Source organism: Leptidea sinapis, chromosome Z, assembly GCF_905404315.1.
Source record: "Leptidea sinapis chromosome Z, ilLepSina1.1, whole genome shotgun sequence".
Classification (NCBI taxonomy): domain Eukaryota; kingdom Metazoa; phylum Arthropoda; class Insecta; order Lepidoptera; family Pieridae; genus Leptidea; species Leptidea sinapis.
In genome coordinates, this window is record NC_066312.1 from 4,255,691 (window position 1) to 4,271,948 (window position 16,258).

The following is a 16,258-nucleotide window of genomic DNA, read 5'->3' on the forward strand; positions in this document are numbered from 1 at the left end:
ACAATTGAATTTGCTGCGGGCCCCGTTCTCGCACTTAATCCGACACCGGTTGTGACCGCGCAACATTGTAATTTGTACTATTATCTAGATTACCAAGTACAATTAATTATCTGTTATTGAATCATGTTCTCCTAGTACACATGTTTACGCGCTTTGACCGGAACGACGGCCAAATCCACCACTACATACATGACACAATAAATACACACTGTTTATCATATCGTTGTAGAGATTTCAGAGCAAACCAAAACAAAAACTTCCTGTTAGTTTATCTTTGTTCTTCAGGTTTATTTTGTTATAGAGCTTACATGCTGAATATAATTATTAAGATTACAATTAATTCTGAACTGATGTCTCAGCACTCAGCACTTGTACAGAATATAAGACTAAACAAGTGTTCCTATACTATAACCACAGCGGAGGATTCTTGCTATTACAAAAAAAAAAAACAAAAAATTATAGATTTTCTATTCTATTTTATTTTAAGTGTTAAAAATGTCTTCTAAATTCAAACTCAACTTTAAAAAAACTGATGAAAATAGGAAGACTGACGGAAAATATTATATGAAGATGTGTGAAATGCATAGGAGATCGGGGAATTTTTAACACTGCTTTCTGAATAATCTCGACTAACAAATCTGAATACAATTACTGTTTATATGAAGGTATCTATGTATAGAGAAAATGCTTACTGGTTGTCCTTGAATTAAATTAATAATTAGACCTATTTTAAGAAGAATTAAAAATTATTTTAAGTTTAGCGGTTAGCCTTTCTCATACAATTTATATCATAAAATTTCAAAGTTAGCAATGTTCATTCCAGTATGTTTATGCAGTTTATTTTACTTATAAATACTTGGTTCTTGTTTCTCATAATAAATAAAAGTAATTTTATTAAACCTAGAAGTTTGTCAATTTCAATGAGGTTCACTAGCAGGTCGGTGACGCGACCTTGGCTGCATTTTACAATGTTAAAACAAGTGTAAAATGTTACAACTACAATATTTAAGGTAATAATAATTGGTCCCCCGCAGTTCTTTTTTTAAGGAACTTTCAAGGAACCTACTTCAAACCTCTGGAATGAACTTCCTTGTGCGGTACAAGTGTGTATACCTTCCTTAAAAGCTTGCCAGCTTTCGCTCCCGTGATTCCTCTGGTGTTGCAATAGAATGTCGGCGGCGGTGATCACTTAACACCAGGTGACCTGTACGCTCGTTTATAGCTACCCTCCTTTTTATTTTTATTTATTTATTTTCCATAGAAAAGAGGTACTATCGCTCCATGTAGCATAGCCGTGGGACCTACCTGTATATTGATAACAATGTTTACTTGACAAATAACCGACCGACAGTGTAATTAATATTACAATATGTACTGTTCAGTTACATACAATAATAAAGTTATTAAAATAAGAAAATAACAACATCATTAAGAATTAGTATTTAATGACGCCAAAAAGCACAGTTTTCTTAATGCCACATACAACTTAATCTAGGTTAAGTATGGTAAGTTCATAGAAATAATAGTACCTAGTTTATGATATACACAATATTTCCATGTTTAAATAATTAAACTAAACATTATAATGTCAACTTAAAAATACTTTGAATATCATTTGCCAATTGCTGCTCGGTATATTCTCAATTTTTCAAATTTCCCGCGTTGGCTGTATGGGTGTACCTTTAAACTGTATGAATTTCATAATGTTAATCTTATATATAAAATTCTCGTGTCACAATGTTAGTTACCTTACTCCTACGAAACAGCTTTACTGATTTTTACCAAATTTTATATGCATATTCAGTAGGTCTGAGAATCGGCTACTATTTATTTTTCATCCCCCTAAATGTTACGGGTAGTCCACCCCAATATTTTTAAATTTTTTGACAATTTTTTTTATGGAATAGGTGTTAAGTGATCACCGCCGCCCACATACTCTTGCAACACCAGAGGAATCACAAGAGCGTTGCCGGCCTTTAAGGAAGGTGTACGCGCTTTTTTTGAAGGTACCCATGTCGTATCGTCCCGGAAACACCGCACAAGGAAGCTCATTCCACAGCTTTGTAGTACGTGGAAGAAAGCTCCTTGAAAACCGCACTGTGGAGGACCGCCGCATATCCAGATGGTGGGGATGATATTCTAACTTGTGACGTGTCGTGCGATGGTGGAATTCGGCGGCAGGAATCAGGTTAAACAGCTCTTCGGAACACTCCCCGTGATAAATGTGGCAGAAGACACACAATTAAGCGACGTCTCTACGCAACGCCAAGTGATCCAGCCGTTCACTCAAACGATCAAGACGTATATTTTGTAATTATTTCTAAAAATACCAACCGTAACCATAACGGTTCAGCATTTAAGTAATAGTTCATTACCGCATGGAATTGCTAATATCAATGATGCAAATACCTTTAACATCATGACCAAAACGATAGCTGCAAAACAGTAAAAAATGGTCGAAGCTATCTTACAAATTTTCATAGAAAACCAGATATGAACCTTATTATGTTAAAGGTATGTAATTATATTGTCTGTGATAGAAATTAATAATAATATTTGTTAGTTGCCCGCATACATCACAACGCGGCTCTACTACTTACTTAAATGATTCTTAAATTGTGCATTGCAGGATAAAAACATACACACCGTATTTCGTATTTACAAATTGCTGCAAGTATACCAGGAGTATGGCAGCACTTGAGTTTCCAGTAGCCATATTGAGTCGCGAAGATAGTACTACGAACATTCTCCGCGAATGAGGTGTATCGACACCAAATGGCACAAAGATGTGTGACTCACTGAGGCCAACATATTTGCATTTAACATTTTAGGCACGCTTGCTGTCTTCGGCAGTCAAAGCAGCAGCCCCAGCACTAACTGACGTAACTTGGACATGAGAAGGAGCCAGAGTTGCGTCCCACACCAGCGCCTGTATATTGTTTTAAAGTGGAATGTCTTCTCTCCAAAGCACCTTGCGTTATTCTTATTTTATTTATCATTACTTATTCCAAATTAAATATGAAATAATTGAGTTCACATTTTGCAGAAAATCCCGCCGTCATGGCGAGGAGATATAATATTAGTATATCTAAATGTCATAAGTTCTTAAGTATTCAATCCGACAATATTTTTTACCTAATTTTACCAAGTTTTATAATTTGGTGTTACACGTGATCTCCACCGAAGAGTATTAATAATATTTTGATTTTAGATACATTTTCACACAAATTAGGCATATTTGGGTTCCAGATAACAATATATTACATAACACAATACGTACATATACATAAGTCGTAGATTTTTCTGAAGTGGAGTATTTAGTAGAAAATATTTTGAGCGCATAATATTCACAATATTCGGTAATTAAAAACATATCAAAAATTAAACGAAAATTGCATTTAATCAATAAACCAGGCTGGTGTATTGTTAGTTATAAGTCGTTCGGCACCACACGTCACAGTAATGAGCAATCGATAAGGATTGATTGTAGTAAGAATAAAAACTCAATCTGCCCTATTAGGTAGTTAATATTATTATTATTTGGAGAGGGTCGCTATTTGCCTAGTACTAATGTGTTATAGGAACAAAGCGTCCAGAATTGAACTGTTGTGTTCGCTACTCATACTTATAGTTATACTTAGGTGACAGTGTCCAGTTAGCATCCTAATATGTAGCGGTAGTAAATAAGTAAATTATCAAAAAATAAATTATTTATGTGTTCTGGGCAAAATCATAAAAGTGATTGGTCATTTGATATTTTGTACGAGACGTATTTTAAGGTAATTTCTATAAATACCTGACTGGTAAGACCACACATAAGAGAAGGGATGGATACTTTACATATTATCTTATACTAATAATTCTTTAACGGATGCGTCGCTACTCAAAAAGCACGAATGCAGTCCCTAACGCTCTAACCCTACAATAATAATTCTGCATAAAAATAGACCATATCTGTACCTGTTTCAAGCCCATATAGGTAATTGTAATTTAAATACTATAAATTTAAAGTAATTGTTTTGTGTGAAATCATAAACACAGTTCCAGTGCTTCCAATTTGTAAATTGCACGATAAACATGCAATTAAATATTATTTATATTTGGTGCGGTAGACATGGCATTCGCGATCAAAATCTCGTCAACAAGTGTACCAGGAGAACACGGACCAGTAGGAGTACATTGTACTTAATAATATCAAGTTATAAAGTGGCACACAGAGTGACAATTAACGTTACACACACACAGTGACAATTAACGATACTACACTACTCACACGTCGCACATCTCGATTTTCATTGGATAAATATAAATATTTTACTCGTAGCTTGCACACACATACGATATTCTCGTTTAATGTTAACGCTTTTTTAAGGGTTACGCACGCAATAACAACCAACGGCATCCTATCATAATGACTCCGCCGTCCGTCCGTCTGTCTGACAACGGACTGTCTGTATCTCTTACACAAAATAGTTGAAGAGCTGAAATTTTGACAGAGTGTGTAAGAATTTAAATACAAATTACATTTTGTTTTTGAACGTACATAAAATTGTAATTCAAATACCTACTTAGTGTAGTATAGTGCTTCAAATGTCTGTGCCTTGCGACAGTAAAGAAATATCCTTTTACGGGTGAAAAAACTAATTGTACTTTCCAGCAACACTGCACCTGGTCGCAAGGCACTATTTAACTTGGTTAGAAGACGGGATTTAAAAGTCCTGAAGACCAGCCCTCGTCTAGAGCCCAGATCTGAAAAGCCTTGGATTACTAATAATGATCACTTTTAATAGGCATGGCCTGCTCTGAACGACACTCCGACATCGAGTCGATTAGCAAATATCTAAATTAAGCAAAGAATTAAGTTCCGAAGGAAACAGTACTTCAGTCCATAGATTCGTGGCCAGACAGATTAAAGACCCGCATTAAAGAGCAAGTCCAGTGGTAGACTCCTTTGCATAGGATGCCGGCTAGCTTATGAGTACCACAACGGTGCTTTTTTCTGCCATGTAGCAGTAATGTGTATGCATTATTGTATTTCGGGCAGAAGGGCGCCGTAGCTAGTAAAATTACTGGGCAATTTAAACTTAACACCTTATCTCTTAAGCTGAGAATTTTCGGATTTCTCAAGAATTGTGAGTGGCATTGCATGGTAATGGGCAGGGCGTATCAATTACCATCAGCTGAACGTCCGGCTCGTCCGTTATTGCCGTAAAAAGTAATAAGTAGTTATTTAGAATTTAATTATTGCAGAGACATCAATAAATAAATACATATTATGTTTTCGATGACATCATGTAATAAAAAATTAATGCATTCTTATTTTAATATACTTCGATGTTAATAAAGTAAAAAATTACTTCTTTTTACGGTTTAGTACCCAATGGGGACTCCGTTGTCCGTCTGTTTATCAGTCTGTCTGTCAGCATGCCATGTCTCATATGATACCACAACAGCTACACACAGTTGAAATACTGACAAGGTGCGTGGAGTTAAGTACTCCTATATCAGACGGTATTTTAGCTTTCATCAAGTTATTTAAAAGTCCTATTTTGAATGTTGACAAGTTGTACAATGGTATGGAATTCTTCTTGTGTGAGGCCAAATTGCATTAGACCGTTGTTTACTTTTAGATTAGCTATATTACAAATAATGAAATCACAGAGTAAATATTGTTTCTTAATACTGTTATGGATACTTATAGGGTATATATACACTAGATATCTACCAATTTTGTAATTTTATATATAGTCAACGCCTGGACTTTTCAAACCTTGACTTCATTTAATAGCTTAGACCTTTACGTCAATTTTTATTTAGATTCTAACTAACAACGGCTGGTAAGCGAAAAAATCGTCAGGGGTTAAGGATGTTTATTTTACAAACAATATTTATGGAGATGTTTTATGCGTTTTAGGCATCACAAAATCTTAATGATTCAATCAGATTTATTTTGTTTCAATCAGCTTAAAATGCATACGTCGCATTGCAATGTATTCTGTATTGGATTACCAGGACTTCATAAGATAGATAAGGTATTCATGTATTCTATTGATTTATTATACTGCGCAGCACTTTCAATTTCAATGAGCGCAATTCCTAGGTTTCATGATATTGATTCTATTTAGCGGTTTACTGCCCTGTATCTATGTGTTCCTAGTAATCTAGTGCACGTAAGATGCAGCTATTATTGTGATTAGCAAATTTGTACCAGCTTGATCTGTACGATTTCATATGGATGTATGACGGAGCGAACACATGACACAATATTAAATGTCGGAGGAACATCCACCCGGAAAGACAATAAAAGGCAAAGTTTGTGAGTTAGTGACAACCTACGGCTACGTTTTGATGTTTGTTCATTGGGCATGTTATAATTAGAATTCAATTTCTCGAAGATGCGCGATCACGAAATTTATACGGACAATGTCGTCGGCAGAATATAGTATATCATGTTTAGCCTATCCATTAACCATTCATATCATTTAACTACAAACATATTATCATCAAGATCTTGCAAGCCGTTCTTGAGTTATGACAGACAGGCAAAAATTATAAAAATTGTATAGTTGATGTCGATCAGTATGTAAATGTTTTTAGCTGGTGTCACATTCATTACTCGTGTAACATAGTGTTGTTGTTGGAAGTTATTGTAACAAGTTTATATTTGATGTGGATCATACATATGTTATGTGTCTTTAGTGTTATATAGTCCATGATCAAGGAGCGATCTCCACAAGCACGCAGGTATACTAAGAAGATGAGATGCTTCTGAGAACCTAAGGCTTAACCTTTTTTTATGGAATAGGAGGACAAACGAGGGTACGAGTCACCTGTTGCTAAGTGATCACCGCCGCCCACAATCTCTTGCAACACCAGAGGAATCACAGGAGCGTTTCCGGCCTTTACGGAAGGTGTACGCGCTTTTTTTTAAAGGTACCCATGTCGTATAGTCCCGGAAACACCGCACAAGTAAGTTCATTCCACAGCTTTGTAGTACGTGGAAGAAAGCTCCTTAAAAACCGCACTGTGGAGGACCGCCACACATCCAGATGGTGGGGATGATATCCTAACCTATGTGAAAAATAAGTTATGTCAGATCGCTCCGGGATCTTAATCTATTAGGCTGTGTATAAACTTCCAATATTACTTTACTACGAGTAGTTTCAATTTACGGTCACAATTTTATAATTTATACATTTGATACCTACGAACGAATACATCAAATTTTATGAAAAAAAAAATAAGAATTCAAACTCAGACTCGAATATTTCTATTCAATTTATTATTTTAATACACACAAAACGTCACAATCTACACATTTGACGTATAATATATTGATAGCTCCAGTGTTAGTGACCGATATAATATATAACAAAGTACATGTTTAAACTTAATATATACAATTACATCTATAACTCAGAAACAAACACTTATATACTTATATTCATCATACAAATGTTACCTACCGAGGTTCAAACGCGGATCGTTCATATTATTTATTATATCTTGTAACCGGGAATAACGCAAATAATTGAACGGAGCTATTTGTTTTAAGAAATTACAATTAAATTATGTTATAAATAATGCAAATAGCCCACTTCTGTAGCGCAAAGATAGTTATTTTTTTATTATTATTATTATTAATCATAGAATTAGAATATAATTTAGCGTATAATTCTCGGCTGTACTGTCCCATAGAAATAAACTTAAGATTAATACACATAGAAATGTCAAAATAGTATGGGAGCCATGTATATATGTAGACGACTTACGCCATACATTGCGTATCAAATCAAAGAATTATATAATAGTACGAGTATCAATAGAGTTTATCCCCCTTATTCATATTAGTCTGCTCACTTAAAGCATTGCTAATTCTCACTCTGTCTTCTTCTATTGACCTAAGTCAGAATGAGAAAAAACACTTCTTAGCGGCTGTTTAAAGTTAGCGGACCATTATGAATAAGGGGGTATAACAATAATAATTAATATACCTTACTCTTACAATGTTGCAATGTTAGATGCACGTTGTATCAGGACCGCATGAGTTAAACAGAGTTGTGTGTACTAGACTGGAGTAGGACAGATAGACGTGCCATCTCTTTTAAAATATAATTAAACGAGTGATAACACGCTGCGCTGTCTGTAAACAATTATCATCAATTAACTTGTTTATTTGTGAACCGATTGTAATGAAACAAATCTCAATCAACTCTAAATGATTCCGGGACCCCGATATAATCAGTGAAAGATGCATTCAAATAGATTTATACGCTTCCAAAACTAGCATGAACTGCACATAATTCTAAACAATATGTTTTGACCACAGTCACACAAGTGCGAGTGTAAATTGTTTTAATATTTCTGGCCGTTCCGATTTCAACACAAAAATCTCGACACAGATGTGACAACATACATTTTTGTTACTCATCTCGTCATATTTTGCACATGACGAGTTGAGATTTTGTAAAAAAATTGCTACCAACTCACACAATTTAGTATTTACAATTTCATTAATACTTTTTAAAGCGAAAAAACATTTTACCTGGATCGTCTTAAAATAAACTTTTATGAAACTGTTACTATTTTTTGTTCATTGGCGGTAACTTTCAGCTGTCTTACTATAATTGTGGCTTATATACAGCTCTCTGACAGACACTCAGACGGACAGGGGAGTTTTTACAATAGCATCCTTATGTATTGTACTTATCCTTCAGGTATGGAAGCCTCAAAAGTCACAGATTTTTTTTTCGTCAATAGATATTTGATTTGAATTAAGAATGGTTCGTAAAAAAATTATTCACCGCTGTTTGAGTATTTTTGAAGTGGAATATTGGTAGGGGAAATCTATGGGTTTGCGTCGCCGACATGCTCATGGCGCACACGATAAATAAATAATTTAAAAAGTAATTAAAAATATATAAATATGTATAGTTAGACACTTTTTGGATGGGTGAAATCTCGTAGGTTCTCGTCACCGACATGCTAATATCGGTATATCTGTAGCTATACAGCTGACGTATTGTGCAATATTTGTGCTGTGTTTACAATAACGTTCTATACATATTATGTGTATATCTTATATTTGATTTAGTGAAAAGTTTAGTGCGTTTGTTGAAATAGTTTTTGTTTGATTAATATATTACTGAAAATAAGTTTTAAATATTATCTAATAATTTAAATGTTGTTAAACATTATGAAATTTCATAATTTAATACTAAATCTTCTAAGTGTTTACTACTATCGGCAGTCCTTACATATGCCAACTTTTTTTATTTAAATTTTAAGCGGCCAGTGCTAGGTGATTTACGCATCGTGGCGTTTTTAGCCGCATGTGATAGTTTGAAATAAATTATAGTATATTATAATATGCACATCATATATATATATATATATATATATATATATATATATATATATATATATATATATATATAATACCTTAATAAAAGTCTTTCTTCTTTCTTCAAATAATTCTTTAAAATTTGCAGCCGTTGCATCCTTACTATAAACAAGAAGTTAGTGCATCTTCGGTGCATCGGATGACCAGGAACTCATAAAGTAGCGTAGATAAACTGAGAGAGAGAGATAGCGAGAGAGCTGGATCAATAACTTGAAACCTAGAACTGCTCTGATTAACAGAGTGAACAGTACAGATAATACATACAAATACCAGAAGCTCAGTATTTCAGATGAAAACTATCAGTCCACCCGTAGCCACGGTCCGTAAAGGTTTATTACGTGAACTGTTACGTCTGCGTGGACATCAAGACGTGTTAATAAATATTATTCAATGTATTTAAGGCTGGGGACCGAGCCAAAGGCCTTAAGGAATCGGATGGAGGTAAGTTACCTCTCTCGCACAAGATCGCCATAGTTTAAATTCAGAATTAGAAGCATTTTTAATTTATTACAAATGTAACAATGTTGTTTTTCCATATAATTTATTTTTAGTGTTCAACGCTTTTTTCTCCGACACACATTCACAAAAATTTGAATTTCTATTGGTAACAGAATTTTGAAAATCGATTTATTATCTGCCAATTTCTGGATCTACCAGAGATAAAGGCCGGCAATGCTCTTGTGATTCCTCTGATGTTGCAAGAGAATGTGGGCGGCGGTGATCACTTAACAGCAGGTGGCCCATACGCTCTTTAGACCTCCTTTTCCATAAAAAAGATAACCCTCTAGAAAATTGGGATAATGATTTTAAATGAAAGAAAGTATTTTCTTGTTTCGTCAATTCGTTATATTATTCTGCGATTCGGGATGGAGGCAAATCCAACAAATTAAAAATCATGAAAATCAGACCAGGCGTTCTCCAGATGTAAGTGTTCGAACAACTATATTGTGTAATAAATATTACTAAATAATTTGTACTAAGCATTTTTATGATGATTTCACCAATCGGTATTATAAACGCTATAGTTTGTAAGAATAGATAGGTACGGATGTATGCATATGATGGTTGATGGTAATGAAAAAGTTATAGGTAGTTACTGCAATATATTCCTATGTCCTCCTAAATTATGTTAAACAATTTATTTCAGTCAGCATACACATGCAGATTTTGCGATTTAAAACGCGTGAGCATGTCACGTAGAGTTGGCCATAGGAAAAACTTAGCTTGTCCAAATGTATGGCTGCTTCTTTTAAGGTTTGACCCTGCGATTTGTTGATAGTCATTGAAAATGCACATTAATAGGAACTGCAGTCGTTTAAAATGAATAACCCCTCTAGCAGAAGCCATCCGGTCGCCCGCAAACCCATTCCACCGCCTGCCATCGGACCCCACTACACTCGGATGTTTATCGTCATCGTCATAGCTATCCAATTATTTGATGAAATAATATTGTAAAGACAGAGATATAAGTATGATTCTGATATGTAAGCTATATTATTATAAAGTTTTAATACAATCCATGTAGTAGATTTCGCGTGAAAGAGTTACAAACATACATCCATACATCCAGTCGTCCATACATTCTTACAAATCTTCGTATTTATAATATTAGAAGATACATCTTTAGAAAGCCAGAAGGTAGGGCTGAGATTTTTACAGGTCCATACACATCCAGACTTCCTCACATTTTACAAACTTTCATATTTATAATGTTAGGAACTATTTGCATTTCGAATGTAATATTTTTTTAAAACGTTGCAACTTTCTTAGCAATAAAAAGAAACAATTTGCGGAAAATCATTTGTCAATTGTTTTTATCACACATCAAAGTTCAACGTACCCAAAATAGAATTAAGTCGAAAAGATCTTAGAGCGATAATTTTTATGATTTTAAAAGTTCTCACTCTCCGCAAGGCTGTGCCGCTCGTCTTCAAAATGCTTTTGGAAGAGAAGCACCTTGCTTGAGCACCGTAACCCGATGGTTTGCTGAATTTGAAAGAGGTCGGGTTTCTTTGCATGACGAATTTCGTGAAGGGCGGCCTTCAACTGCCATCATCGATAATAATGTGGCTACTGTTAAGCGGCTAATTGAAGAAAACTATTTATTCGACGACTATTGTAGATTGGTATGAGCCAAATTCAGAAAATTTTACACGAAAAATTGAAAATTCGGAATTTTTGTTGTTGTTGGATCCCTCACGAACTGACAACGGAGCAGAAGTGGGCTTGCGTGGAATGGTGCTCACAGTAGCTAATGAAGTAGGACCACGGACATTCTAATGCTGTTTATAACATTGTCACAGGAGACGAAACGTGGGTTAATTGTTTTGAACCCGCAAAAAAAACAGCAATCTTGTGAATAGGTGTTTGAAAATGAGAATAGGCCAACAAAAGTGAGGCAGGCGAGGAACGTTGGTAAAAAAATTATCGCATATCATTTTTCAGCTACGGGTCCCATCTGCACAATTTCACTTGAAGATCAAAAGTTTTATAAAAAGTTCACGAAAGACGACCAAAAAGCCGTGTTCTACTTCATCATGACAACGCTTCCTCACACACGGACAACAAAACTAAGTCAGTTTTAGCTTCCGAAAAAGTACAACTTGACACCCATCCAGCAGATAGCCCCGACTAGCACCCTGTGATTTCTGTATTTTCCTCAAAATCAAAGATTTGATGAGGGGTTTACCAATTCGGAAGAGGCAGTGATAGCGTTCAATCAGCACGTAGAAAACATGCCTTCAGATCTGTGGTCCTCCTGTTTAAAAAAACGGTTCGATCGCATGAAAAAATCATTAAAATGTAAAGGAGAGTATTTTGAAAAGCAATAAACTTAATATTTCGGTTATAACATGTTGTTTTTTTAAGTTACGCAAAACTTTAAGTGTGACCTACGTACTTACACTTTGTTTTACCGGCAATATAAGGTATCAACTAAATAAGGTGAATAAGTTGTTGTGTACTAAGCTTTATAAGACACTATAGTATTTTATTTTACCTACGGGAACTCGTTAGTTTTCCAGGATTAAATCTATCCAAGATGTTGACCGGTAATATAATTATCAACATGCCAAATTTATTAAATTAGATGCATAATTTGTTGTGTACTAAGCTGTATAAGAAACTATAGCTTTTTAACTAACACACGGGAACTCTTTAATTTTCTGCAATGAAGAGTATTTAAAGTGTTGACCGGCACTTTAACGCATCAACATCATAAATTTTACTAAATTAGGTGCATAAGTTGTTGTGAACTACACAATATTATTAAGAAGAGGTTTTTAACTGTCTCACTTGAACTATTTAATTTCCCGGGATGAAATGTATCTAAGATGTCGACCGGAAATATAAGATATCAACATGCCAAATTTTATTAAATTATGTGCAAACGTTGTTGTGTACTACGCTATCTAAGTAAATAGAGGTTTTTAATTGTCCCATGGTCCACAAGTCTCCTTAAATTTTCGGGATGTTAAGTATGTAAGATGTTGACCGCGCATGTAAGGTGTCATCATGCAAAATTTTAATAAACCGGTTCAATAGTTTCAGAGATTAGCCCGTTCAAACAGACAAACAGACAGTGAAACAAAAAATTCCAGAAAAATCGGAACTTGTTCTATTTCTCTTCTTATAGTTGCATAAATAACTCTTTTGTAAATTCTAAAAAAAAAAGAATTAAAAGAAAGATTCAAAGCGATACCGAGATATGCAATATACTTACATTAATAGAAACACGTACGACAATTTATTTAAATATATAAGTTATGTATGATATCTATGTGCGTAGATTGTTAATTGACATTCATCGGGTGGTTAGTAATATCCTGCTCATGAGGATTCGTGAACACCCAAAAAAACGTCACCGCAATTATGTTCGCCACCTAGAGACATAAAATACTTCTGATTGGGAGCCTTCAAACAGTCACATAGGTACATAGGATGAGATCTATAGAGCGTACTTACAGATTACTCAAGTAAAATATAACTGAGTGCGATAATGTCTTAGCTCAGCATAATTTCAGCTGTAAATTGACAATAAAAACTTAATCAATGATTACGCTAAGCTTACACTCAGCGAAGTTTTACGTAAGTAAAGTCTGAGCAAAGTCTAAGTACGCTCTGTAGATCTCAGCGCTTACAATTTACTACCAGGCCACTAGAGACAATATTTACAAACTGACTCATATGTAAATCTATTATAGTCATGTGTATGAGTGTTTGTTCCTTTATAAATAAAACTCATTAAATATAGGATGACGTTGATGTTCCGTATGAATAAATAAACTGAGTCACAAGCGTACAACCTTCACTTCACAAATTAATATTTGATAACATTAGTCGCCATAGCAGTAGTTATTTATCAAATATTAGTTCTATCTGATGTAGAATACAATAAAATATATTTTGATAGTTGAAATAATTTGTTATTTGATTTCATTATTTAATACGGTTATTTATTTTATAGTCTTTAAAAAGCTAATGAAAATAGTGAAATAGAAGGAATGAAAATATAATATGTACATTACACATATTACAGGTATTACATTACACACGTTAATTTAGAGATCAATGTTTGTGTTTATTTTATGACGATTAGTAAGTAACAAAGTCAGGATCTAAAAGAAACGGATAAAAAAAACGGATATTTAAAGGAAAGGAAAGATGAATTCATGAAGAGTTTCAGCTGTATACATGTCTTAATTAATAATAATGTTTAATGGACCGGAGTAGGTGATAGAAATAAAGACTCATTAAATAGAGTTTTTCAAATAAAAAACAGAAGCAAATGACCTCTTTAATATTTTCCTTCAGAACGATTTTCACAACAAATCTGATAGTTGGATAAAATGCAAAATTGACCAACAAACACGTGAAATCAAAAAATGAAAATAAAGTGTTTTTAGCGCTAATATTCACCTTTGACCAGACAAAAACAAACATAAAGTTTAACAGTCAACTTTTATATGCCATCGCTATCCAAAATTTTAAATCCGAGATTATTTCAATCCATTTACCGGCTTTTGGAAATTTACTAACTAGGAAACGGTTTTATTGTAGGGCGTGCGCCTCGAGCGGTTTTACAAAATAAGTATAGTTTAATATTATTAAAAAAAATCATTCTATGGCTCTAGGAACCATTTTAACTCAACAAGACGACAACTCAAGAAGCAAAATGCCTTGACAGAATTTGATGATAAATGTCCAATAGAGTTGTAACAAAAGGTCATAAATGACTTTCCCATGAGAAGTAATATATAGATAACAAGGGCTACTTCGATGAAATAAATATATTTATATATAGCCTGGTCGTCCTCTATAGCTTGCACCTGCTAGAAGTAAGGTGAGGCCGTCGACATGTTGGTCGCACGTGATCAGCGAAGGGCTCATATGCGGATCAAGGAGAGACAAGAGATAATAGTTGTCTTATTGCTAATTTTAACTTGTCAGACAAAACATAATTTTACATAATATACAACATATACGTGTCCTTGTTGCCCGCGAGCAGCGTTGTGAATCAAAAAGAGACAAAAGACAAGTAATAGTTGTACGATTGCCAATCTGTGACATTGCTGTAGTGACGCTCTATCAGGCCTCAACCCATTCGTAATACTTCATTCATTACTCTTGATACATTTTGCGATCCTGGTACATAGACTTCATCGTATTTACTGCGGTTTCTAGTGAGTTACTTACTTACTTTGAATTAGGTTCGTATACCTCTTAGTACGGTTGTTTGCATAACATATAATATACTACGATACTAAGATTGTCGAATCCAAAGTAGAGTAAGTATTTCCTACATAGAAATAAATGTTTATGTAAATCCAAGGTTTTCATAATTTCTCCCCTAAGAGGGTGAGTCATGATGGTTAAAAGTTTCTTTTGATGATGTAGTATTGAAGGTATACGCTAAGGAGGGGCCGTACTTTGTTAGTATTATAAATATCTACTGTATATCTAGTGTTGACGCCAGTGATTTCCTATCGTTGGCCGCATTACCTTTAAGACGTTTTATTATATCTATCCATACACCTCCATACTATCTATCCTGCAGAAAACACTTAATTTTCAAGAGAATGAGATGATATCCAAATCTTTCTTTGGCTCATTGCGAACATCCCGTATAAGTCAACGAAATATTAAATAAAATATACATACAAAAATAAGGAAAATCGGGATTCGAACCCAGAAACCATACCTTATAGGGGCAGGACCAATAAGGAATAGGCGATAAGGTTATAAGACCGCAAATAAAATCTGCGATGTGAGCAATCTTCTACAGCGCAACATACCTAAGTTTTTTTTTTTTTTTATGGAATAGGAGGACAAACGAGCGTACGGGTCACCTGGTGTTAAGTGATCACCGCCGCCCACACTCTCCTGCAACACCAGAGGAATCACAAGAGCGTTGCCGGCCTTTAAGGAAGGTGTACGCGCTTTTCTTGAAGGTACCCATGTCGTATCGTCCCGGAAACACCGCACACGGAAGCTCATTCCACAGCTTCGTGGTACGAGGAAGAAAGCTCCTTGAAAACCGCACTGTGGAGGACCGCCACACATCCAGATGGTGGGGATGAAATCCTAACTTGTGGCGTGTCGTGCGAAGGTGGAATTCGGCGGCAGGAATCAGGTTGAACAGCTCTTCGGAACACTCCCCGTGATAGATGCGGTAGAAAACACACAATGAAGCGACGTCTCTACGCAACGCCAAATGATCTAGCCGTTCACAGAGTACTGGGTTCCCGACAATTCGAGCTGCTCTGCGTTGCACGCGGTCAAATGGATCGAGCTGATACTGGGGTGCGCCAGACCAGAGATGACAGCAACACTCCATGTGAGGCCGGACCTGCGCTT

At 34.9% G+C, this 16,258-nt stretch overlaps 1 protein-coding gene across 1 annotated transcript in view; it reads left to right on the forward strand.

Moving 5' to 3' along the window:
- Positions 1–9,714: 9,714 nt before the first annotated feature.
- Positions 9,715–16,258, forward strand: part of LOC126978770 (uncharacterized) — a 39,833-nt gene continuing 33,289 nt past the window's right edge. The window contains exon 1 of the mRNA XM_050827830.1: positions 9,715–9,844. Coding sequence (XP_050683787.1) covers positions 9,794–9,844 — 51 coding nt within the window. The 5' untranslated portion in view covers positions 9,715–9,793. The remainder of the gene's footprint in view (positions 9,845–16,258) is intronic.